General features: G+C 45.5%; 1 protein-coding gene across 10 annotated transcripts in view; it reads left to right on the top strand.

Moving 5' to 3' along the window:
* LOC105684859 (homeobox protein cut) overlaps positions 1 to 25,101 on the top strand; it is a 97,400-nt gene that overhangs the window by 25,345 nt on the left and 46,954 nt on the right. For all 10 annotated transcript variants that reach the window (XM_020851664.2, XM_048650428.1, XM_020851669.2 and 7 more), the window contains one exon: positions 20,804 to 20,998. In XM_020851664.2, coding sequence (XP_020707323.2) covers positions 20,804 to 20,998 — 195 coding nt within the window. The remainder of the gene's footprint in view (positions 1 to 20,803; positions 20,999 to 25,101) is intronic.

Genomic DNA, 25,101 nt, shown 5'->3' with positions numbered 1-25,101 from the left:
ATTGCAGAGTTCCAATCGTAAAATATAGCCCCATACCGGTGCAATGATCGACTCTCATAGCCATGCGGTGATACAACAGCAACGGTCCCTTGTTCGACGCACGTTCCGCGTACACCGTCGACAATGACCTAAGTCGTGCAAGTTTTTCATTGCTCATATCCCACCATCACAGATCTACGTCTGTTCCAAAACGAAGATAAAACGTATGCGAGACTTTACGAAGACGAGTTGATACCGAAGGATAAATATAGATTAACGGTTGATTCAAATTTCACGCGATCAGTCGGAACAATACGGAGAAAGTCACCCTGAAAATTTATATACGTGCACACCGTCTTCATAGAGAGACACGTACGCGTCTAAGAGACATAGAGAGACGCTAGGTATATGTAGCGGCGTCGGCAGCAGCAGCGGCAGCAGCAGCAGCATCGTGTCCCGGATGAGACATCTGTTTGACATCCCTGTTTGCCAAGGCGTGACTCGGCACTTGCGTCCCTCGGGGGCTCATGGACCGCGCGCGGGTCCTCGTAATAATATACAAAAGCGATCAGAGGTTACGAAGAGCTCGTACTACACAGCGAAGAGAAAGACGTACGAGTTACACGTCATCGTGTAAAGCGGCAATAGCCGAACGATCGGCAGACGCAGAGCCGACTGTACACGCCAACGACAATCGAAATGATCGATCTTTGAACTTTCGGCTATAACGGACCATGCTGCAGGACGACGGGTGTATACGTACCCTATAACCATTGGTGATCAATTACGCGTGAAAATCGGAAACAAAACATGTAAACACACCGGCGAGTCCATCGCCGAGTTATTGTACTCTCCTTGTTGTTTTGTTACCGATCGGTCGTTGATCGTTGGATCGGAAACGGCATGGGAGAAGAATATCGGCAGAAAGGTTTTCGAGTGCGACGTGTGCGCGTCGTTGCCGTGGCTGCGGAGACAGATGCCGAATCCGAAACTTATAAGATCTCGAACTCAGAGGGTAAAAAAAAATTTTTTTTCACATTTTAACTGCCGCCGATTCTTCTAGTCAGATATACAATCGTTTCATTTTGTATCTTTTCAACGTTCTTCTTTGTCCATTCATTTTTTTTTATCGACGCCATTTTCTCGAACGGTACGTTCTCCATACCGAATTCGGGAGAAATAAGCAGACTGCACCTACGCGTCCTTGGAAATGAATTCGAAAATAGATATCTATACACGAATTCGGTGTGAAATGGAAAGAGAAATTTCCTCCGAGCGATCGTTTATCTTCGTCATCCCCGAATCTCAGCTAAGCCGTGCGACGGAGGTCCTGTGCAACGTACATTCCGGATGCAATCCGGAGTAGATATAAGTGAAACGTGCGCGGTACCTTTGAGGCCCGGATAAGAGTCTGGAAATACTTGCGAGTATCGTACGCGGGACGTATAGATCGAAGATCACGGAAACTACGCGTATGCCTTGTATCCCCGTTACATATATACGTCGCCATCGAGCTAGGAGGGTGAAAGTATTCGAGTCGTCGAACACGTGGTCCCAATCTTTGACGCGATGATAAATAAAATGAGGAATAAGAAAAGAAAAAAAAAAAAAAAACACCCAAAGAAATAAAACGAAAACGGTGGAAAAAGGAACGAATTTCACCCCGAAGATTGAATTCTCGGATTTTTCGGATTCGTGGGACTGCGCGTAGACCGACCGGCTTCTTCGACTGATGTATCGGTTGCACGTGGGCGCACATGAACGAATATACCCGCTTACGCGGTTTACACGTACACGTACGTTACATACGTAAGCGTATATTCGGTTTGCTCCGTTCTTCGATCTCCCAAGTATTTCCTCTCGTTTCCTTTCCGCCCTCCCTCGACATTTTTTCTCATCCCTTTTTTTGCCCGTTGTTGTTCCTTTTTTCCCTTTTGCTTCTTACGCGCGCGTAAATATATATATATCTGAATAGGCATATAAATATATATATATATATTGGTGTTTTTTTTTTTTTTCTCCTTTTTCAAAGTTTTAACTTCTTCTGTTTTTTCGTCTACACATTTTTTTACCACCACCCGAAACGTCGAAGTGTTCGGATCTAAAAATATTTTTATGACTCCCCCGCTGCGATCCTACCGAACGTGCGGCGGCTCATCTTCAACTTCTGTTTTGACTGTTTCGATTCCATCCACATAGCGTATTTATCCATACGTACGTACGTATAACGTATAAATACGTAACCCGCACCTACGCACAAAGCTATCCACACACTCGTACGCTACTCCGAAATCATAGTCTAAACTTTATACGGTATAAAGTACCCGGGCGTAGCGGTGTACGAGTTATTATACGTTACGTTACAACGAATCTCTTAGCGAGAACTGATAGACCGGTTATCATCCCACGCGACTTTGATACCTCTATGAGAACGCAACTACAGATTACACATCTATTACACCGCTACACCCGTCAAGCGTATAATAACAATAATGTCAATGATACGCATCCGCGAACCGTACGGAAATCCGATCACTTTAAAAACTAGCAACGCTCAGGAATTTCGCTACCGAGGCTCTGCGTTCGAACCGAAAATATTACCAACGCCTAGCGTCGAGCGATTTTCATGAAAGTGTAAAAAAAAGAGCAGCTGCACGCGTATCGCTCGGAGGTGAAATCTGTGGGAGGATGCAATACGCGGATACAAATTTTTTTATCGCTCTCGTACGATGCCCGTGTGAATGAATTTCTAGTGGGCCATATTCACCCTTCCGTAAACCGTAAAATTGCACGACGTTATCAACAGCTCATTAGCACTATTACGGTATATGTATATATATATATATATAATATTTGTGCCCATGTAACCGCGTACGCTTTTACCAATAGGATATCATCCGCGTTTCGTTGTTTGTCACGAACGCACGTTACCGCGCCGTCAACGTTTGACGGGGTTGTCAGTGGGCGCATCGGGCAGTTCGTTATTAGCGTTTCACGATCGCTTCGCCCCCGTGCCATCCGTTTACACGGACGCTCGCCATGCTCACCTACGAATGGGAGCCCACACTCGCTCACGTACACCTACACCTACGCCGCTCGTATACGTGCGCGTTCACGTACGCAACGTGGGGTGCAACACCGTTGCGTCGCGCCACCGCCAAAGGGGTGCCTGGATTAAACGAGCAACGTGTGGCCAGGTGTGCACCTGACGTTCCCTGTCAATGGTTCCAACTATATATATTTCGGATATATAACTACGTGTGCACTCCCGCAACCCCCCCACCCCCCCACACTTCTCACCCTCCGCGTGCATCGTTCGATGTGCGTGTGAATGCAGTCGTACGTATATACATATACGAAGCGGCGTTTATTCGTGATTTTTGTCTATTGGTTTTTAACGCTCTTTCGAATGTTTTTACACGACGAAAGAAATTTTATTGCAGAGGATGAGTTTACGATTCGTTGATCAATCTTTTGGGCTCTTCGACATTTCTTCGAATTTTTCACAGAGATCATTGCGAATCGCTGTCGCAGAAACGGGGTGTTAAATCGGATACGGAACGCGAGATGAGATCCGTAGATGAAATCGGGGATGAAAATGTATGCGGATGCAGCCGATACCGGTGGAGGGTCCGCAGGGTGTACGGTGGCGGTTTTTCGGTGTGTAGACGCGCATCGTGCATATACGCACGCTGCATTAGGGTAAACGTTTGTTTTAGATCGAAGACAGTTGGCACAGCTCACTCGCTCCACTCGACCCCGGTAAGCTCTCACAAGGATCGTTTTTCATTGACGCGACACTCCGAGATACTATTCCCTCCTTACTCCCCTCACCCCCCTCCTCGACGTCGTTCTTACTTCGCTCCTCTCTTTCCCCGCTTGTTGTAGACCCGCCATTCAACCTTCGAATCTCCGCATACCGTTGCCGCTGCACGTGAAAATAAGAAGAAAAAACGATGGAGGATAATTGAAAAAAAATTGATAAATGAATAAACGAGAAAAAAAAAAAAGAAGAAAGAAAAAAAACCAGAACAGAACCGTAGGGCAATACTTGTGAAAATATGTTTATAATAAGATTGCCCGATGCGGACTCGTTGTTTAATGTTCCTTTCGAGATGTTTTGGTGTCACGGTGTCCGAGATAAAGGTTCGCCCGCCACCCAGGAAGGTCTACGACCTACTCAAGCCTCCGAGGAGTCACTCGTACACGTCGATGTATAAATATAAACGACCACGAGAGATGCCCGCAAAGTTCGTAGGAGCGCGAGACCACGGTGTAGGTTGCACACGGTTGTGCGCTACTGTGTGTGCATCGGTCGCATTCCACCACATTCGTGTTTACGTATACCTACAACGACGGAGGATACGTGTGGGCGGGATTCGAGATTACGCGCGAATGATGTACCGGAGACACCTTGGCGGAAAATTTGATCGACGCACGCACTCGCCTCCTTATTTTATTCCACGCGAGTAGATGAAATTTTCACAATCGAGCGGTAGCGTAATTATACAAATTTACGTACGTACGTACGTACGTGTGTCGTGCGCTCTTAGCCGCAGCATCGTGTCGTCTCCCGCGAAAGTAAATTTATCGAATAACTGCACCGCACCCGAAGACGTTGAACCTCCTCTCCGCATATGTACAATACAGCTCTACAGCTCTCCAAGAGTACGTGTAATAATCGCGAGTGTGATTTTTGCTAGCGATGCAGCATGCGGTAATTTGCCGCACATATCATCAGCGTTTGTACGTACCACCGATTCGCGGTGTATAGTATATGTATAATACGACGACGTTCGTAACGCAAGACGTTATAATAAATTCCCATACGTAAGCCGCCCGTTCGTACACACCTATACGCGGGTGGTACACGTTAGGGATAAAGGAACGCTGAACGGTTATAATATAAATAAAATGAATAAAAGAGAAAAAGAAAATATTTTTAATTATATTACGGCGTGCCTTCGGCTCCGGTGTGTTTTGTCTTCCTGCTGGACCGCGGTATCGTATCGCATTAGCTTATCAACTTCGATACCGCGCGTTCAGCGCGGTATCGACTCGAAACGCACGGTCCTCGATGTGTCGACGTGTCAAGCCCGCCGCATTACCACCTCTGTACGTTACGTGCAATAAGTAACTACATACACGTACCTACCACCTATGCCGTACCTACGTTGCACGTTACACACACACCACACCCACCTACGTACAACGCTGAAGCTCGAAAGCTCGCGCGTGTACCGGTATAAGCCGACGAATGTACATTATTGAAAGTTACACTCGTTGATAAATTCGTTTAACGAGCTGCACCGCCGCAAGCTCGTTTCCCGTTAATTTTCACCCTCGCGTGCGCTCGCATAGGTAAGTCGGAAGTTTGGTCCGCCCGGTGGGTCGACGTGTGACGCTTGTGTACAAATATTGCTAAAAATCGACTCGATAATAATTCCGCGTAAATATCGTCGATCGCGGGATAACCCGTTAGGTCGTTGTTGTTATATACGGCGGTACGTATATATATATATGTAATATTCGGCGAAATACGTGTAACGACGAACGTAGGTGGTGTTGCGTCATTTACGTTGTACGTAGAGATCATTATGCGTACGGTCTGCCTGTACCTTAATGCCTAGATCACATGTATACGACGAGCGCGTGTAATCGTGTCAACTTTGAAAATATTGAATTCCCTTCGCGTTTCGTACAATGAGTTCGGTGGAACGGTGGCCCATAGAACCGTCACTCAAGTTTCTGGTACTCCGCTCTACCCGGGATGGGGAGAATAATGCCAATTCATTGTTCTAATTTGTGCATACGATTAACACCGTGCCGCTGGCCGCTGCATTCGTTGCGTCGTTGTCCCGCGGTCTCTGTTTCGGATTGGATGGCAAACGGGGGCTATCCAGCTCTCTCGAGTCCCAAAACTAGAGGGAGACGGGGCGATGGGAGGAGAGGGAGGAGCGGCGCAACCACCCGGTACATAAGGTACCTTTACCAGCTTCTATGGGGTCCCCGAAATTTCAACTCCCACACATCGTCTCGCCGCGGAACACAAAGCGTGTCAAACCGAAACAATGACCGTCATCTGACGCTCAATTACCGAGTTAATCCCTCTCCTTGATAATTAAACAAATACACGTGGAAGTTTTGGTGGATTTGTTTTTTTTTTTTGTTTTTTTCTTCATTTTTTTTTCATCTCCACAACCCCTTGGTACTACCTCCTCCCCCGTCTACCCGCGTTCTCTGTTTCCTCGCTCTTACCTATAACCTTCATTATTTATTATTATTATTGTTGTTGTTGTTGTTGTTGGTTTTTTCATCTTCCTCTATTTTCATCGTTTCTTTATTCTCTATTTGTACGTGAATTTGTTTTTCTTTTCCTTTCCTTTTTTTTTTCTTTGCTCTCTCTCCTCCCTCTCATTGGCGCGAGCGAGCGACTAGCGCGCAGTGTTTTAACGATGATTGGTCGCGATGGTCCGATGTATCGCGCGCGTACATATGTGTTATAAAACTTATAAGCTGTATACGTCGCGTACGTGTACATATTAGTATACGAGTGTGTACATATCGCGCGTATTATAACTTATATATGTGCAATGAACGAGCGACGCATTGTACCCGCGACTGATTATTATGTTATGCGACCGGAAACGGATGTGTGAAACTAATATACTCTCGATGGTAATGAGCGCGCGCGCGTGTGTGTTTGCGTGTGTGTGCGTGTGTGCGTGCGTGCTCGCACGTTTGTCGCTGATGCTGGTAAATGAGATGTGATTTAAGATGGAAAGGAAATCATTCGTCCGGTCGTATTCCTCTACCTACACGTACACTCGACGAACCTCCGCGGTATTGGCGAGTATTCGCACAATTTACAGAACAATAGGAGAACGCAATGAAAACCGTTCACCCAAATTATCAATCTGTTTCCATCGCCGTCCTATATATTGGCATATTTTTCTTCCACCGTGATTTTATACACGCGTATTGATACATCGTGTGAAATTTTCCCCCGCATCGACGTATACTCATCCGACTGAAACACGTCAAGTTATATTTAAGGGATGTGACGGAATGATATTAAAAGCCCGTCCCTCGTTCCTCCGACCTCATTTTCTCCCCCTCTAATTTAGCCCCCCTTCGACAGAGACCGGCTCCTTCGTCGATTACACCTGCGGAACGTTGCAGGAAGACCCTCGCCGCGACGGTCGCGTCTCGACCGGTTGACCCGTCTCCACGCGAATACGTATGACAGGTGTAGATACGTGGGTGTGCTGCTCCGCGTAGCATCGCCGCAGATATATTATAAAGTCGCCGCTGCTACGACACAGTGGCAATAATTGATACGGCGTTATTATAAATATCAAACACGAGCCCTCCCAGTTCCGCCTTTCCATATTAAATTGAATTCAGTATCGGCAGGCCCGGCGCCGTTACCACTCGATATTATTCCACCCGGCGCTTCCCCGTTTACATGTATATATGTATGTATGTATATATATATATTTATTATATTATATAGTACGTATAATACGCCACTTCCCATAGAATTCCGTAGCCAATCCAATTCCAATTGCGAAAGAGAAATTTATTAATAAATTATTCAACTGACGGAGCTCTTCATCTTGCTTCGATGGATAAATGTAAACATACGTGTATGTGTGCGTACGTGTGGGAATTAATATGTATACAATTATCCGTCGGGGTGTACATTCGACAAAACCCACCCACGAACCAAAGTCCATCGACTATGGCAGATAGAGAGAAATCGTTACGCGGAACGCCCGCAAAATAATTGAACTCCATTCGGGATGTTTGTTCGCGAAACTTGTTCGGATGTAAGGACGTTACACGACGATCGAGTTGATCAGTTTTCGGAATAAAGGAGGCAGGAAATTAGAAATTAGAAACCTCGAGGGGGTCGGGGGGGGGAGGGTGGGGAGATAATAATTATAGACCGTCATTAAAAGAGTAAAGGTTTAGCCTGCATCTCTCATAACGCAAGGACGGTCAAAAGAGGACGTAGAGGAAAATGAAGGCTGAAGGCTGCGAAGGTAGAAGAGGGGGGTGGTAGAGAGAAGGGGGTGCGCGTGGGTTGGAGCTGCCTCGAAAAGGTGAGCGAAGAAAAACACAGACTTGATCAAAGTAAAAGGGGCTCGAATCCGCATTGCCAACCATGTGGGTAATTATCCTGGACTTTACATTAGCCCTTCTTCATCACCACCTTGACCACCCCTTTGCGCCCACCCCTCCCCCCCCTACCACCCGCGTACGAACACGAAACAAAACGAAAGAGCTCTCACCTTCCTCCGAACCTTCAATTCCGCAACGGTCTTCCTTCGCGAGTTCGTTTTTCACAGCGCACACGTATTATATATATGTATATTATATGCATGACGTATACCTACCCTGCTGCGGATACACGTGTATACTGTATGTATGTATATGTACCTACTTTATCGCAGAATCGAATCCCATTCGAAATTCTCGACACTCTGTAAAATAATTTAATTAATCTGATTGAGAATGTTAATGCTGCGCCGGCAAAATAATATCCAAATGAATTAATATCAGTAGCGAAAAGAAAAAGAGACGAGAAATGAGAAATTTTCGTCGGCACTACGACGGCGGTAGTAGGCGGCCCTAATTAGCTAAGTAAAGCTCGAGTATTATCGTTTATATTTTCAACCCCTTGCATAGCCTCCGCATTAACAAGGTTTCGTGTCTCCGGAGTTCGCATCTTTCACATTTACCTATAATACCTACAACGGTTATAAACAGGTGAATGTATTATATTTCATCTACCCATTGTGAAAAACCAAAACGTTTTCCATGCCGATCCGCGCAGATAAAACCGTCGCCCAAGAGCGACATTTTTTTATTTCATTATTTTCAACGATGCGGCCGAATCGCAAACCGTGTACGTTGATCACCAGTTTTTTCTTTTCCTTCGACCTTGCGACACAACGTGATAAAATGAAAAACATTCCATACGAGATAATTAACTCCTCGCCATCCTGCGCGAGAGAAAAAAAAAAAAAAAAAGATCGCCGATCGAATCGTGGGGTAAAAATAAATTGGAAAAATACAAAATAATGAAGGGTTAAAAATACTGAAAAAAAAAAAAATTTTCTTTTTTTTTTTTTTTCTCTTTTTTCAAATTGAATTTTGGTAAAGTTCCGGGTGAGACTTACGGCCGCGCTGGGGGGTGCTTTCGCATAAAGGGTTTCCTGACATTAACCCCAGGGCGATCCTCGAAGCGATTTAAAGCTTCAAGTAAAATGATAAAATCATTGAAGTCTTTGATGAATGGATTTCTAATGATTGATAAGGTAATTAACCGAGTTCACCTCACCCCATCCTCGCAGCCCTTTGATTCGAGCGGCCCCACCTTCGTTACCGCCACCATCACCGCCACCCCCGTTCTCCCTATCAGCTACCCCGTTCGCCTGCTTTGAAAACCCCTTCCGAAGCGATTTTCGCGCAGCCTTCGTTTCACTCGTATTTCCGTCTCTGCCGATCGTGTCCGTTCGAACGTTCATTTCTTCCCATATTTCGATCCGTGCAGACGTAAATATCATACCCGCACCCTCTACTTATCCTCCCCCTCCTCCTCCTCCTCCTCCTCCTCCATTGTAAATTCGATGTAATGTAACGCACGATACTCGTTACCGTCATATTTTTTAATGAATATTATAGTCATGTTTCAGGCGTTTGTCTACGTTCATTTATAGACCGGTCGTCGCGGTACGTGAACTTCCGTTCGAGTATACCTAGACACATACGTACGATATTCTATACATACGTGTACCGCGATACACGATACACGCACAGATTATAGATAGTTGCAGCGACTAGGATTTCATTTTTCTATAATAACGGAATCGATCATTCGATGCATCTGATTAATTCCTTTGTAAAATTACCGACGATATAATCGGATATCATTTCTTGGATTATACGTTCACGGGTGGGCGTACAGATGTGTGTACATGTCGAATGAAAGTAGAGAAATTAATAACACAATTAAACGAACCAACTCAGACGCTGGCGTAGAAACGTGCGGGAGGAGTAGGGGGAGGGATTCTAGCAATCGGAATTTTCATTATCGGGATTATTAGCCATTTTAACCCCGTGCTAACTGCCGCTGCGATTTCTGCACGTGATGGCGCAACCATAATCATTCGAATCCGCAGACTCGGCAGCCCTCAGAAATCCTAGATATTATCTAATTAAGACAACCGATGCCGCGAACTGCTCAATCGATACGGGATTATATCAAAACGATGCGAAGTGAATACCGTATGATTAAAAATAAAACTTATTTCTTGAAAATTCATGACCGCGTGATCGTGAGTCCTTGTACAGTCGTACGAATAATACACTCACGCAAAGTTTTTTTTTTTTTTTTCTTCTCATCTTTGACGATATACCGTTTTAATTGTGACTAAACGAATAGGAAAGAAAAAAAAAAAAAGAAAAAAAAAGAAAAAAAAAACGAACGAACAGAGAGAAAAATTGTCATCGTTTGCATTTCTTTATCGATACCGGATTTCGTATTAAATAAATATGTATGCTTTGAAAAGCGAGCCGTCCTCTGGAGCGTTGTACGATAATTACGTCATTTCTATATTCCATATAAGTGGTTCGGTTCGCCGATGATATTTATTAATTTTAATTTCTTCTTTTTTTTTTTCCTCCGAGTTATATCCTTATTAGATATCTTATATAAATATACAGCTGCGGCGTATCGAGTGTAATTATTGTTAAACCGCTTGTCGGCCGAACTCAACGCTCGTTCAACCGACGGAAAACCGCGTAAATCTGCCAACTAGCGAGTGGAGACATACATCACGTGTTTACATTGGAGCTTTACTCATCTATGTACAAACATTGGCTACCTTACCATTATCACCGACGTCGCAACAATCAGCCGAGTAAGTTGAAATAAAAGTTTTGAGATAAAATTCCTCGGTATTTTACTGCACGTAGAACGTCCTCCCCCCCCCCCCCCCCCCCTCACCCCTGCGATTCGTCGCATTCAATCATTGAACACGCGCGTGAATTTTGGAAAACTGTTGAACGCGATACGCGTACCCACGTACGCAAAGTGTGTATAATATGTAACGCACGTTTGACCGTGTGTCACCACCTATCGTTACGAATCTCGTCGATACGGACGTATTGAGTGTACGTGTATAAGAGTGCTCCAAGAACACGTTCGCGAAGTTCGGAACAAAGGCGTATTAATTTCACACGCAATGTATCTGGTAACTGAATCAATGAGTCACACTCCACTCGTCCGATTATTACATATGCAGTCGAACGGCGGGCCAACCGCTACGCGGGAGGGAAAGGGGGATGGAAGGACGACGAGGAGGTGACGGAAGAGGCGGAGGGGTGGATCAAAATTACAGCTTCGAAACCGATAGAACGGAGAGAGAGAGAGAGAGAGAGAGAGATAACATTACATATAGCGTAGCTCCGGCATTGCTCGTGTCATGTCCATTCCATTCAGAGGCGCGATAGGTGCTCGATGCTTGCCCGCTCTCGCGTGTACCGCCGCGTATACATATATACATATACATATACATATACATATACATACATATACATATATGCAGCGTAGACCGACACGAGTGTCCACTACGGGGGTCGCGTGTATCGATTTTATTCGCGTTTTAAATTATTACTCATTCCTCGCGATGCGTCCCTCTAGGCGTTGGTGCGACTCGATCCTCGACGAGCGACGAGAGTAAGTAAGTTGAATCGTGGAGATCACGCTCGCGACTCCCACGTCCGTAGGTTGGAACGGCTTCGGGTGAAAGAGAGAAAGGAAAGATTCCGACCCGATTAATCCGCTCATCGGATTCATTCCACACGTGACGCGGACTTTGAGAAGTCGGTAAGAAATTTCTACAGATGTTAGAAAGATTCGATGATCCTCCAAGCCACCGACGACGCGCCGGCGGCGGCGGCGGTCGCGCATTTTTGTTTCATTTTCTTAACTCGCCCCCGCTTACACGCGTGAGAAGCGGATAGCATCGCGCGCGGCGCAGGTCGTATATTTAGCGATCCTGACGTCCTCGTCTACGTCTCCGTCTACCGAAGCCAACCCCCTGCGAATATCACAACTTCCGATTAGGCGTAGAATTAATGATTCGAAAATCAATACCGACCTTCCCCGGAGTATTAAGACAGTAGGGGGATGCTATCTAAAGAGAGGAGGCTGCCCCCCCCCCCCTCCCCCGCCCTCCGGGGGTGGAAGTCGGAGTCGGGGTTGGGCTGGTGGGGCTGTATCGCAGGGGAGACTCGGTTCTACTATTTTGTCACCAAACCCTTCTTCACCCTTTGATAACTAATTAGTGTTTTACCCCTACCGACTCCCCCCCTTACATAGTATCCCCGCCACGGGCGCTTTTATCGCCCCCGATCGGGGATGCATGGTGGAAGGAACCCTTTCAGAAGGCATCGATGTTTTCAACCCCCCCGAAAAGACCGAGACTTTGAGATTCAAAGGATTTTCAAAGCGAAGCATCAAAAGTGCGGAGAAGCTACTATAGGCCCACGGTATATGCAGTACGCCGATACCCACCCCCTACCCCCACCTCTCTGCCATAGACACCAACTTTTCAGCCCTCCCACCTCGGAGATCTATACCTAGTCCGGTCTATCTTCTCCAGATTACGCGGACCAAAGTGCCAAAGTACCCACGCCGTTTTTCATTCGCTACGGGAGCACTGCAGTCACACACACGCGGGATCTCAACCCCCGGCGAGATTGAGAAGCGGCGAGATCCGCTCGTACTTTCGTTTTTTTCTTTTCAATTTTTTCCGCGAGTCATTGATAACGCGGAATATTAATGACGTGGATTTGTGAAACGATCGTATCTAACTCGCGTACAACGAGGGGGGCAAACGGCGACGGGAAGTAAGTAAGTTCATGCGAGAGTACGTAACGACGACTAAGATTCATAATTAGCTCTCAATCGAACCGACTAATGAGATCGTTCGGCATTTTTTTTTCTCAATATTTTGAGGGCACTTCGGGCCGCGGTTTTCCTACCGCTCTTGCCGCCCGTTCGTTCTCCCGGTATTTCGATGCTTCGTGAGTTTTCAAGTTCAGTAAACCAGAAGAGTCACTTGCCAAAATAATAACCCGATACATTTGCATACTCATCCTCTGCCTCGCTACCGTCCCTTCTCTTCCTCCTATTCACAAATTTCCTTCCCTCCCTCCCTCTCTCTGTACACGGATATATATCTTCATCAACTCTACCCCGGATCTACCGAAACGCACCCCTGTCTGTATTTTTCGGCAATGTTTTTCCACCTTCCTCCTACTCATCGCAGAATATCCCGCAACGGTAAACGCGCTCCAACGCACACGGCAGACAAGTTGATTCAACGAACTTTAACCCGCGTGTATGCGTACATACGGTGTGCATATGCGTGCACCGAATATTGAGGAAAAATTCGGCCACCTATGTAAGAATTATACTCTTGTCGTACACGCGTAACGCCGCGTCGCATTGACATAATCTTGCGGTTGATGACGCTGCGGGGTTCCGACGAAAAAACAAAAAAAAAAAATATATATCCAGAACATCTGCGAAGTTAAAATTAAGCGGTTGCTTTTGTTTCCCCTGCACTACCGACGGTGGGTGTTCTTTTTTTTTTTTTTTGTTTTTTTCTCCATGCACCCGTATTTTCCCCTCTCATTTTCCATCGGTATAACAAGGAGATGGCTGATATATTATTTCGCTGTACAGTTTCGGATGTATAAAACGTGCGCGATGCGCCTTAGCTGTTTCAGGAAGTCCTATCAGAATTTTTGCCGCACACGTATACACGTATACGGAGTCGTGTATCCATAACGGGGATAAAGGCGGTCGATATCTTAATAATAAATACAAGAGGGTGGTTCACCCTGATGGCTGGTTGGTGTTAGATTGAAGAAGGGGGAGGCGGATGAGAGAAGAACATCATTCGCACCTCGGCGTGTAATGAGAAAATTTGAAATATCGCACCCCCGCTCTTAAAAAAAAAAAATAAAAAATAAAGAAGATAAAAATAAATAAAAATAATACCCCCCCAGTCGTAACCAGGCCGCATTATTCCCCATGCTCTCTTACGGATACGTATATAACTATACAACGACCCCGAACCGTCACTATAGGAGATTGAGAACGCGCTGTTTCTTATTGTTAGACCCCCGCCAAAAGCTTAGCATTATATGCACCTATATTCCATACGTATATATAACCGCGTCGCATTTACACTCCCCCCTTGTAATATAAGAGAATCGACGACGATCTTCCATCTTTGCAGCATCGTTCAAACGAAACGCGAAACTATCGCCTCGATTTTCCGACTCCGACCAAAAGTTTCCGGGCACATTCACGCTGTGCATTTCGCCTTCTCGTTTTTCAATAAAGAGACGGCACCCGCGCAATATTTAAGAAATGTCAATACATCGAGGGCGGAGAAGGGTTCGAAAAGAAACGAAGCGGTGACAATCGCCGCGCGCCCTACTCTCGCAGAAACCAGTGCGACGCCGACGGTACCACTACCACCACCATCATCACCACCACCGGCACATCATCGGCGCGCATCAGCAGCGACTCTTTTACGCCGAGTACAGCCCGAAGGCATCGACTAAAAAATGAAGACAGGCCTTTGATGTGCTGCGCTCTCCTAATGAAAAATTAAAGCCCGTTCTTAAACATCATTAGACATAAGCACGCTCTTCAGTTCGGATCCTGATTTGTTTTCTTCATCCCTCATTCTCATAACCGCTGTACGCTGTAATGTAAAACGAAAAAGAATGAAAAAAAAAAAAGAAGAAGAAGAAGCACCTCCGGGCGGAGTTTTTCGTCGACCTGTATCAACTCGGGCATTTTCAATTCACGAACTTCGTTCAGACCCCCCCCCCCCCCCACCCCACCCCTGTACATCAATTATTGCATATAAATGATGTAAAATGAATACGAGACCTGCGATATTTACACATATAATGTAGACGGAAAAATTGAGACAACCCCCCGATGGATGACGTTGATACTTTCGTTGTTTCGAAAAAAATGTATCTTCTGATAACAACAATGACTATAAGTTAAAAGAAAAAGAAAAAAAAAAAATGAAGATATTTTTATATTTGCCGAACAGCGGGACTCACAATTTTTGTGCGTGTGGACAGGTTATTTACCTTATAACACCGACGGGGGTGGGGGGGGGGGGGGTGGTGCACAAAAACGGTGCGCGTGGTTCGGTTGTTGCACGGATACGCCATAAATATGAAAACATTCTTATATTTTCATCACAACCATCATTAAAATTTATGTTACGATCAAAAGTGCGCATACATCAGCTCTTGCGAACGAACGAACGAACGAACGAACGAACGAACGAACGAACGAATGAATGGATGGATGGATGAATGAATGAACGAACGTTGTACACGCGGTGTTCGCAGACGAGTTCGTCGCGGGATATACATACGTCGCTGTTATAACATGGTAATCTATATGGGAAAGGCTGAGGGGAACGAGAAGCACAGATTGGATGAAAAAGTGGCTTCGACAGTAGCGCAATTTTTCCCGCACGTGGAAATTTTGCTTTTCGTTTATTTCTATATTTATTCTTCTCCGTACCGATAACGATAAACTTCCTTTTTTCACTCCTCGTCATTTCGCGTCTTCGCGATTACTATTCCTCTCGATCGACGGAATTTTCGATTTTGAAGAGAAAAAAAACCTGAAAATCCGGACTTTTCACGATTGCCTGACCAAAATCAGTCTCGCGTTTCGACGAAGTTACCCCGAGAGTCAAAGGACCGATTGATTCGTACGCACGGTGGGTGATGCGAACACGTCGTTGGTTGTTCGCTGGACCAAAACAAAATCGGAATTGTTGTGATCCGGGGTAACCAGATTGTCATAGTCGGTCGTATTTCGTTCTCCTCCCTCTTCGCCACTCCCGCGCATCGTGAAAACAATCGCCGGTTCTATTTGCAGTGATCGATTCGTTGGTAAATTTCAACAATTGCCTGGGTTATTTTGAATCCGCTATTGTCCGATCATAAAGCACAACAATTTCATGTTTCATGTGATTTCGAGTGCCCGCCATTCATCGTTCTCTATAATCGTTCGCGCGCTTCGTTTCGCCGAAAATCTGATGCCCTTCGACGCTTATCCCTCCGGTTCGTTTCCCTTCGATTGTTCTCCACTTTATCCTCGCATTCGAATTTTGACGTAATTTTTTTTATTTCCATCTTTTTCACTCCAGTTTTACTCAAAATCAGAAAAAAAACACATTTTCGTAACCGTTGCGTCCGTTCGACCGCCAGCTTTGGGACAAAAAAAAAAAAATAGAAGAAAAATTCTTCCAATCGCGACGCAGATTAGGTGGCCCAGCTAAACTCAACGGAGTCGCACACTCCTCCCCTATCTGCGCTAATAAATCATCGTAGATAAGAAAAAAATCCTGCAGTTGAATATCCCCCGTACCCGTACCGACGATGAGATAGATCTCACGTTCTGATAATATCAGTTTACCGATGCTGCTGCTGATGCTTCTTCTAATTTTTCTTAGAAATTAAGGCTACAGCTGCGCGTAGTTTCTGACTAACCAGACGAAGATCTTCAGTCAATAAGAAACAGGTGAGGCGTATATCGTGCGCCGGGGAAGACGTATGCGGTGAGTCGAAATCTCCGGTGAAAATACATATTTCGGATCGGTGGACAGGAGGGATAAAAAGTGTCTGAAGAAGACAATCAGTGATCGACTCCGCTGATACGAAGGCGTGCGGTACACGAGCGAGCTGAAAATGTCCGTTCGTAATATATTTATAATAACACGACGTGATTATTTGGCCTTCGACGTTGTAAGCATAGCGTGGTCCGCAAATCGCGTTGTTACCAACATTTTAATGTTATTCGTCACGACAGAGCCTATTTTTCCTTCGACATTTCGCTTCGTTTCTTACGTACGCTTTATTATTACGTTTAGCAACCATTCGCCGTATTTCTTCGATCGCGCGTGACTCTTGATCACTTGCCTTTTTTTAAATTTATACGTAAACAGAAAAAATAGTATTAATAGTTCGGCGGAGGTAGAAAATGAGAACTTTGAAAAATGAACAACATATTATTTATTATTGTACCCGCGGTGCTTCGACGCCGATCGCGCTGGATGATTATTCGTGCGCTTCCAAAAATATTCCGATTCGTAATTTCGCGATCCTTCGAATCCCTCACCCCCCCCCCCCCCCCCCCATTGATAATTATCCCTATCGCATACGTGTACAAGTGTGTCGTGGGCGAATAAATTTTCTAGAAAGTTCATACCGGTACAGGTTACGCATAACGACGGCTAGCACGACGTATGATACATCGAATGCGTGCGTAACTATATATACATAAATTTGGTCTGATTGATTGTTGTAAAACATCGAGACATTGTGCAGCGAAAGTGATAGACAGTTGCGCTCTTTGAAATTAATTGAGTTAATAAACATTCGTATTACCGGTAATATTTAACTGCCGAATTTGTAATTACTTTAATTAGCTCCAGATGCTAATTAATGACCTAAACATATGCCATGTGTATATAGATCATTCCGATATAGCGTTATTACTATACAGAAACGTACGGTGGCGGGTTACGGAGTTGGACCCGGAGTTGGAAGGGCTGTACATGCACATCCGTATGCTACATGGATATACCATACCATACTATACGTCATAAATGTACGTAACGTATATATATCCGTGCACACGTCGCACGTACACGTGGTGTAGGTAGTTAGCTGTATATACGTATACAAGGTACATACGGACGTACACACACATACGCACACATCTACGAATCTATATTCACGAACGCGTAACGCCAGTGTCGGGAGGAGGCATGTGTTTGTCATTACGGACTGATGACGTATCGTCTTTCAAGAGATTGATAATTGAAGTTGATTAATGTTACCCGCACCACTAGCGGGCTTAGCTCGCCTTCGGCATCTTGCGACGTTAACCTTAACACACCTCGGATACACGTGGAGACGTACGCGTTCGTAAAAACGATCGCGCACAAACGTCTAATAAATGAAATCAATATATAGAAAATTTAGTCTTACATCGCGTGCGTGCCGAATACGGGTATGAGGTACCCCCGGGTGAAAGAAGAGGATAAAGAGGAGGAGTGGGCTGATGGATCATTTGAGTTTTGATTTCTTTCTCTTTATTTTATTTATTTTTATTTTTTTTTTGTTCACGTTATGGAAACTCGGGATGTGACTCGAAGCCTACGTCGTACCGATGAAGGATGTGTAGTTATTCTTTCCTTACATCGTTTAGTATAATTATCGACGATTTTCATTTCAATCGAAAAACAAAATTATTTTCCTTCTCTTCGAGTTCTCATATTTCGTTGGAAATAATGGATCGTTACCGTGTAGACGGGGCGCGGAAAAATGAATATATTTATATTCACATAGTATATGCGAAAGTGAACTCTTTCCGCGCGGGTTTCCGCCTCCTCGGTTGTTGCCGATCGTAGCTACCCGTACGTTATATCTCAATGATTCATAGTGTCTAGTTGTCGGTTCGTCAAATCGATGGATAATATCCATACATCCATAGATATTCCACGGGGGGTGGGCCACCACCCTATCTGTGCGAAACGTCTACCAGTAACAGTGTAAGCGCGGTTAAAGTTTCCCTCCGCGAAATGACGATATGTACGCCGATATGTATATTTCATATCTGTACTACGTATCGGCCAATTCGACAATTAGATATCGGAAAAACTTATGTATTACATGGTGGGTACAAGTTTTACATAAATAAACGTATATTCTCCGAGGTTCAACTTTGACGTACCTACTTATGCTATATATACGATTCATTTTTCTATGTCATATCGGTTTTAGTTTTCATCGGAGACCCCGCACGTCGTACACCTGTGACATACGAAAGAAAATAGCGGAGAAAGAAAATTATATACCCGACTTATTTACGTGTACACATATATACTTTTACACGTACACTCGCTTTTTCGTATGTACTACTTAACCTGCGGTGCGCGAGTCGTTTCATCTCCGCGAGGAGAGGTCTTTTTTTTTTTTTTTTTTTTTTTTTTTTTTTCTCTCTTTTGTAAATATAAAATATCGACTGTGTTATATCCACTGGATTTTTTTTTTGTTTTTTTTTTTTATTTCCCCTCCATTCTTCATTCCTCGTTACCACCTTCTCTCCGCGTAGCCTATCTCCGCTCGTTTCTTCTTTTCTTTATCGCGTCTATATACAACAGCCATATATATTCGCCACGGACGCTCTGGTTTGGATAGACGTTATACAACCACCATCAAGGGCAGGGGATTACCTTTTTAAACTTTCCCCATAAAATATCTAATAAATATCGCGCACTGCCGTTGTTCCACCGTCCGGATATTAATTATAGACGCTTTTATATTCAAAGTAGCCCCTAGCAATAGCTACCGATACCGCCGCTGCACCGGCCACCTTTCCCCCGTACCGTTCGGCGTGTTACACAATGATACACCTATACGCGCGCGCGTATCCGTGTAAAGTTTCGCACACACCGACACCGGGTCATTTCGTTCTCTTTGCTCGATGTGTGATACACACGTGTACGTACGTGTGTAAAGGTATAAGCTGGACGTACGGAGAATATACGTAAAGGTACGCGTACGTGTACGTGTAATAAAGCACGTGACGTGCGGTCATACGGAGAGCACAATAGCACCTTGTCGCGTTGCTGTACCTACCGACCCAACGCCCGATATCGATCACTTTGGTCAGATCAAACGGGTTACAGACTGACGATAAGTCACCTACCTACTCCACGTATAATACGTATAGTTGCGGTATGAACTGCTGCAGCGTCGTCGTTCACCCACCGGCGAACACCTGCAGTCCGCCAAACACCGCGCATTGTCAACCGTTGCAAACGCACAACGTTGTACCTATGGCTAGATGACGTCTCTTCTCCGTTATCGGAGGTCCCGATTCCTTCCATTTGACACGAGAATCGCGCGAATCGATTATCTTGTATATGCATCGGAGGAATTCTTGATTTATTTTCGATTTTTTTCTCTTTTATTTTTCAATCAGAAGGAAGGCGTGATGATTTATCCGAAGAAAAGAGACGTTGTCGGTCTCGATTGGCGGCGATACGGACGTTGGATGAAAAATTTGTCAGGGTTGCAAGTCGAGTGATTTAGCACGAAATGCCCGGTGTACATTATATCGTTTTATCGCATGGGAGCGTTAAATTTCCGATTAAACACATCTAGGTATATACGACTTTTGTCTAGAAAAAATTTAGTGACTTTCGGAAAACGACATTTCGCGCGGTAAATTCGCATGCAATTTATACAGCTGATGCAGTTATATGTCGCATTTATATTCCGGATTTCGTTGACCTCGGTTTATGGCCGGTGCTGCAACGCCATGCTATTTCTGCCCACCAATTGGTTCCGTCGCATATTGGCGCCAGATCGACGATAAACCGTTGCGTACACTCGTTATATGGTAAAGTTTCACGCAATGTAGGTACAATTTGCAAGAAAAGAGGAAAAAAGAAAAAAAAAAAAAAAACCACACATCGAATCTTTGTAAAAGCCGTATGAAAATATAACGATGATAATGTTGGTACGCGGTAATCGCGTTACTTGTTGTTAGCGAAGCGATTTCTTTTCGTCCTTGAAAATTTATCCCTTACCTCAGCGGTATACGTATACATGTATAAGCGGTGGTACGTTGCGTAATTCGTCTCATTAACGATTTCGATGACTTTTTTTGTCATTGCAGAGAGCGACTTTGGCGGAAAGAGAAGTCACTGCGTTGAAGGAACAGCTCGCAGCGGCGGGCGACGGAACGACAAAGACTGAGGGGCTGCAAACGCCCCAGAACCTACACCATGGGGACCAGGCCCACGACCTCAACAATCCCAGGCGGACTCCGAACGCGAACTTCGAACAGGAGTTGCACACCAAAGACAAAGAGGTGAGTTTTACCGATCGCTACGCACCCGATCGGGTACAATTCTCGCATTCAACCGGTACCTGTCTGAAAATCGACGATCTGGATGCGATTTTACGATACGAAAACGATCCACGAATCGCGCGGTTAGCACGAATTTTTCGTATCGTTGGTACGCCACCGGTCCGAATCGTCGATTCGACACACTTCGCTAATTCGATTGCCGTCGACGAATCACTCCTCATCGTAATACACGTGTTTTACAATATTCGACGGTACAGCAGCATCAACGAAAACCGTCTCATTTGAGCGAGCGGAAAAAATGTTGAAGAAATCAGAGAGAAAAAAAAAAAAAGTCATCGACGTTAGCAACAGCTTTGGGAAGGATCGCTTTGCGTTAAATCGGAGCTTAGAACCGCACGCGTACGTACATTATCTTATCGAATATCGAAAGAGTGCTCCAGAAGCTCCGCCCACGCGGTCTCGTCGTGTATCTCATCTACGAACATGTTTAATAATACAGTCCGGGGATGCGCGACGCTCACCGCCTCCGATATATTCGTGGACACTATGCTTCGGTGTCTATTTTCGATGGTCGAATTCGCGGAGTGCAACCTCATCGGCTGCGTACGCTTGTACACCTATACCTATAAGCGTCGTGCAAACGCACTCGAAAACGGGCGGTGCAGTTTGACGTTGCGTAGGTATATTCACACGTACGTAATTACGTGCTATACGATTCGGTAGATGCCGCGGTTATTTACCACCAGCTGAACGTGGGCAATGCGAGCGAAATATACGTGGAAAAGTCCGGCGAATCACCGCGGGCCGATCGACGCTCCGCAGGGTCGAGATCATCCGCATTCCGATGTTTTAATGGTCCGGACGACCCGAAATCGGGAATACCTATGCGCCGTCCGAATATCCGTCGCCCGATTCCTCGTTCGCTTCGCACTCTTCCTCCTTTTTAACCCCCCCTTTCTGACTGTTGCCAATATTTTTTCAATTACGCGCGATCGGATCGCGATGCGTGACCAGAGGGATACGCGATACCGAAATCGCACGCGTTTGCGGTATATGAAAATTTCAAGCCGATGATCGATTAACGAAATTGAACGATTGACACCTGTTGCCCGTACATAGTCGGTATCCTGTACGCGCACACCCGCGAGTGCAGCGCGATTCATCCGCACTACGCACGATCAGCTCACGTCCTCCACGATCTTACCTGAAGAGAAATAGCCGCGTGGATGTTTTATCGGAATTGCGCGATACGGTGGAATCGAGTTTCCGCTGGTCTTATTGTTACAGTCGAAGGGTCTGAGGTGCGATGGTCGAGTCTTGTAAATAAAGCTGAAAACACTCGGGAGTTGAGAGAGCGGAAAGCGTGGTAAAAAGGAGTGATATAAAAAGGACGGTAAAAGTTCAATGAGTATCTTCTCGGAGCCAATATAACTGATGTTCTCCTTTTACCGTTCTCCGTTTCCCCTTCCAGCATCCATCTATCGGATCTCACCCTCTGGCGGCACGCGGTACTCGAGAATCTACCGGTAGCAGCTGTATTACAGCCGCACCCCGGAATCTTGAACGTTAAAGATTCCTCTCATCCCCCCCCCCCCCCCCCCCTCCCCCCCGTCCAGATTTCTCTCTTCCTTCGGCTTCTTCGCGTATACGTGTATATAGGTATAATACACGTGCACCGAAGAACGTCGTTTGCTTAACGCTCAGCCGTTGTAATCCGAGAACCAATAATCTCAAAGCCACCCCCCCACCCCCCCACCCGTTCTCGGAGTATTTTATAAGGTAACTACCGAAAGATGTTCGATGCCATGTTTACGGGATAAGAATTTTCACCTCGATGCTTTATAATGTGTTTATTGAAAAGCCATTATCGGACCATTTGACAATTTCGATTAAAGGAAATCCCTCCTACGTTGTCCGCGACGAGTATCGACGTTCTATCTGTCCATGTTTTTCTCAACCACGATTATAATCGTAGCACATTTTTCCGAAATCTTTGACGGCGTCATCCATCAAATCTGCTCTCGCATTCTCTGATTGCATTCACAATCGTTACTCCGATACCTTAGGTAGATCGGTTGGCGTTATTTCGAAATCGAACGAGTGTGATTCTCAGTTACGAAAATGTTATCCACCTGGATGGTGTCACGTGTGAATATCGGTTGTGTTGTATTTTTTTCTAGTTCACTCGTGGAATCGAGGACTCGAAAAATCGTTCGTCTCGTCTGAGCGGCCGCATCAGCGTGCAGGACCCTCCGCCATATTACGATCGCTTACGCAAAAGGGGGTAATATTTCCATATTTGCGCTGATACGATAATAAGATGATATACCTTCGCTCGGTGCGAGGAGGGATTTACTGATAATAATAAGAAGTGATAAGAATATATAAGCAATCGACTGCGCAATATGGGCGATAAATACGACAAACATAAAACGCTCTTAACGATATATAATTTCAGGCGTTGCTGCTATTAGAGCCACGCTATTCAAACAGGTTGGAAGTCATAGGCATAGGGTGGTATGGAAAGGTTGATACGGTCGTACGGTATGTGAAATAACGACGTAACCGTGCTGGTAGTTCGATGCTGCTATCCGAACGCTAGGTGCGCGCGTACACGTTTCGAATGACGCACCTACGTACATATACACCTCGAGATGCGATGCCTAGGCGCCGTGTGTGTCATAAAACCGATTAGGCCCGATATTAATTAAACAATAAATGTAGGTCTGTCTACACTCAGATAATAGATAGATATATCAGTACTTTATACTTTATAAGTGTGACGATCAGATTCCGTTCGCCGCTCACCACGTGATCATCTCCTACGCGCGCAACGGCCTCACCTGACGCAGGTGATCGAAGAATCCGCCCTTACCGTATTTCGAGCTTCGTCTTCTCTCTTCTTCTCCTAATCAAATCTACACGTACATTAGCGTAACGACGATTCAGCGTTTGCTCTATTTCAAGTGATATCCCACGTCGGGATACGCTGCTATAATATCCATATATCCATACAACTCGCGGTTTACGCGCCTCTCCGAATCGGTGCAAGCGGCGGTGCGTCGCGACGCCCGCAAATGACGGCAAACGCATCCGAGAAGATCTCTCTCACTCCTCTTATTCTTACGCTTATCGTCGTACCGACGACGACGCATCCGAACTGTTTCACGACGTACCGAATAACGAGTTCGTGTGCGTCACGTTGAAGGGGTGTGTACGAGTGAACCAAATCCACGCACGCATCGCTCGTCCGCCGGAGCCGCAGCTGCCGCACGGTACAGCGCAGTTGTGAGAAGAAAACCTCTGAGAAGTGTATTATAATGGTATGAGTGTAAGAAGTCGTTGGGTTCGGACCGTAGTAAGTGAGTATTTCTTGATCTCGCCCGCCGGTTGCCCCGGTACATTAGCCAACGTGTTTTGAAACACTCGCACCGCGTGTTTGTCTTGGCATTCTGTTCCCGGTCTCTCTTTCATCTCTTCGCGTTTATATACGTATGTACGGATTTCGAGCGAACGCGCCTTCGCGCTTACGTCCCTTTTCGGAACGGAGGTCGCGGGGACCTGATGCCGCCGCTCGCGCGCTACACCTATAGGTATATCGAGTACACGAATTCCGCTCCTTACCGAAAGTTTAGGAGCTCTGCGGGCGGGCGGGCGGACGGTTTCGTTCTCCTTCTATATTACTTATTTCTATACGTACAGAAACACCAAACGACGCAATTAGCTCGTCAAAGTACATCGAGTCAACTTGCGAGCTAGTGTTTATTCTTGCGGCCTTTGAAATTTGAGCGATAAAATTTATTCCTCCGCCTCGGGATTATCGGTGGCCTCCGCTCGCCCGTAACATGTGATTCGAAATCGTTCTCATCTAGTTACGATTCATTCGATAAACTTACGTATTGACGTATTTTTTTCGTACGGTTCACCGAAAAGAAAAGCCTACAGTATAGGACGAACCCTTATCTCTGCCTCATCCGCTTCGGTTCGAACGCCCGTATCTTTCGTTTTTGCGCCCTCGCTATTATCGCGCTTGGGTTTACTTCGCTCGATGGAAGACGGTCCGAATTCTTGGACGGATGGTCAGTAGCATCCCCATGGTACTT

Source organism: Athalia rosae, chromosome 2, assembly GCF_917208135.1.
Source record: "Athalia rosae chromosome 2, iyAthRosa1.1, whole genome shotgun sequence".
Classification (NCBI taxonomy): domain Eukaryota; kingdom Metazoa; phylum Arthropoda; class Insecta; order Hymenoptera; family Athaliidae; genus Athalia; species Athalia rosae.
This window is presented reverse-complemented; position numbering and strand designations above follow the sequence as displayed.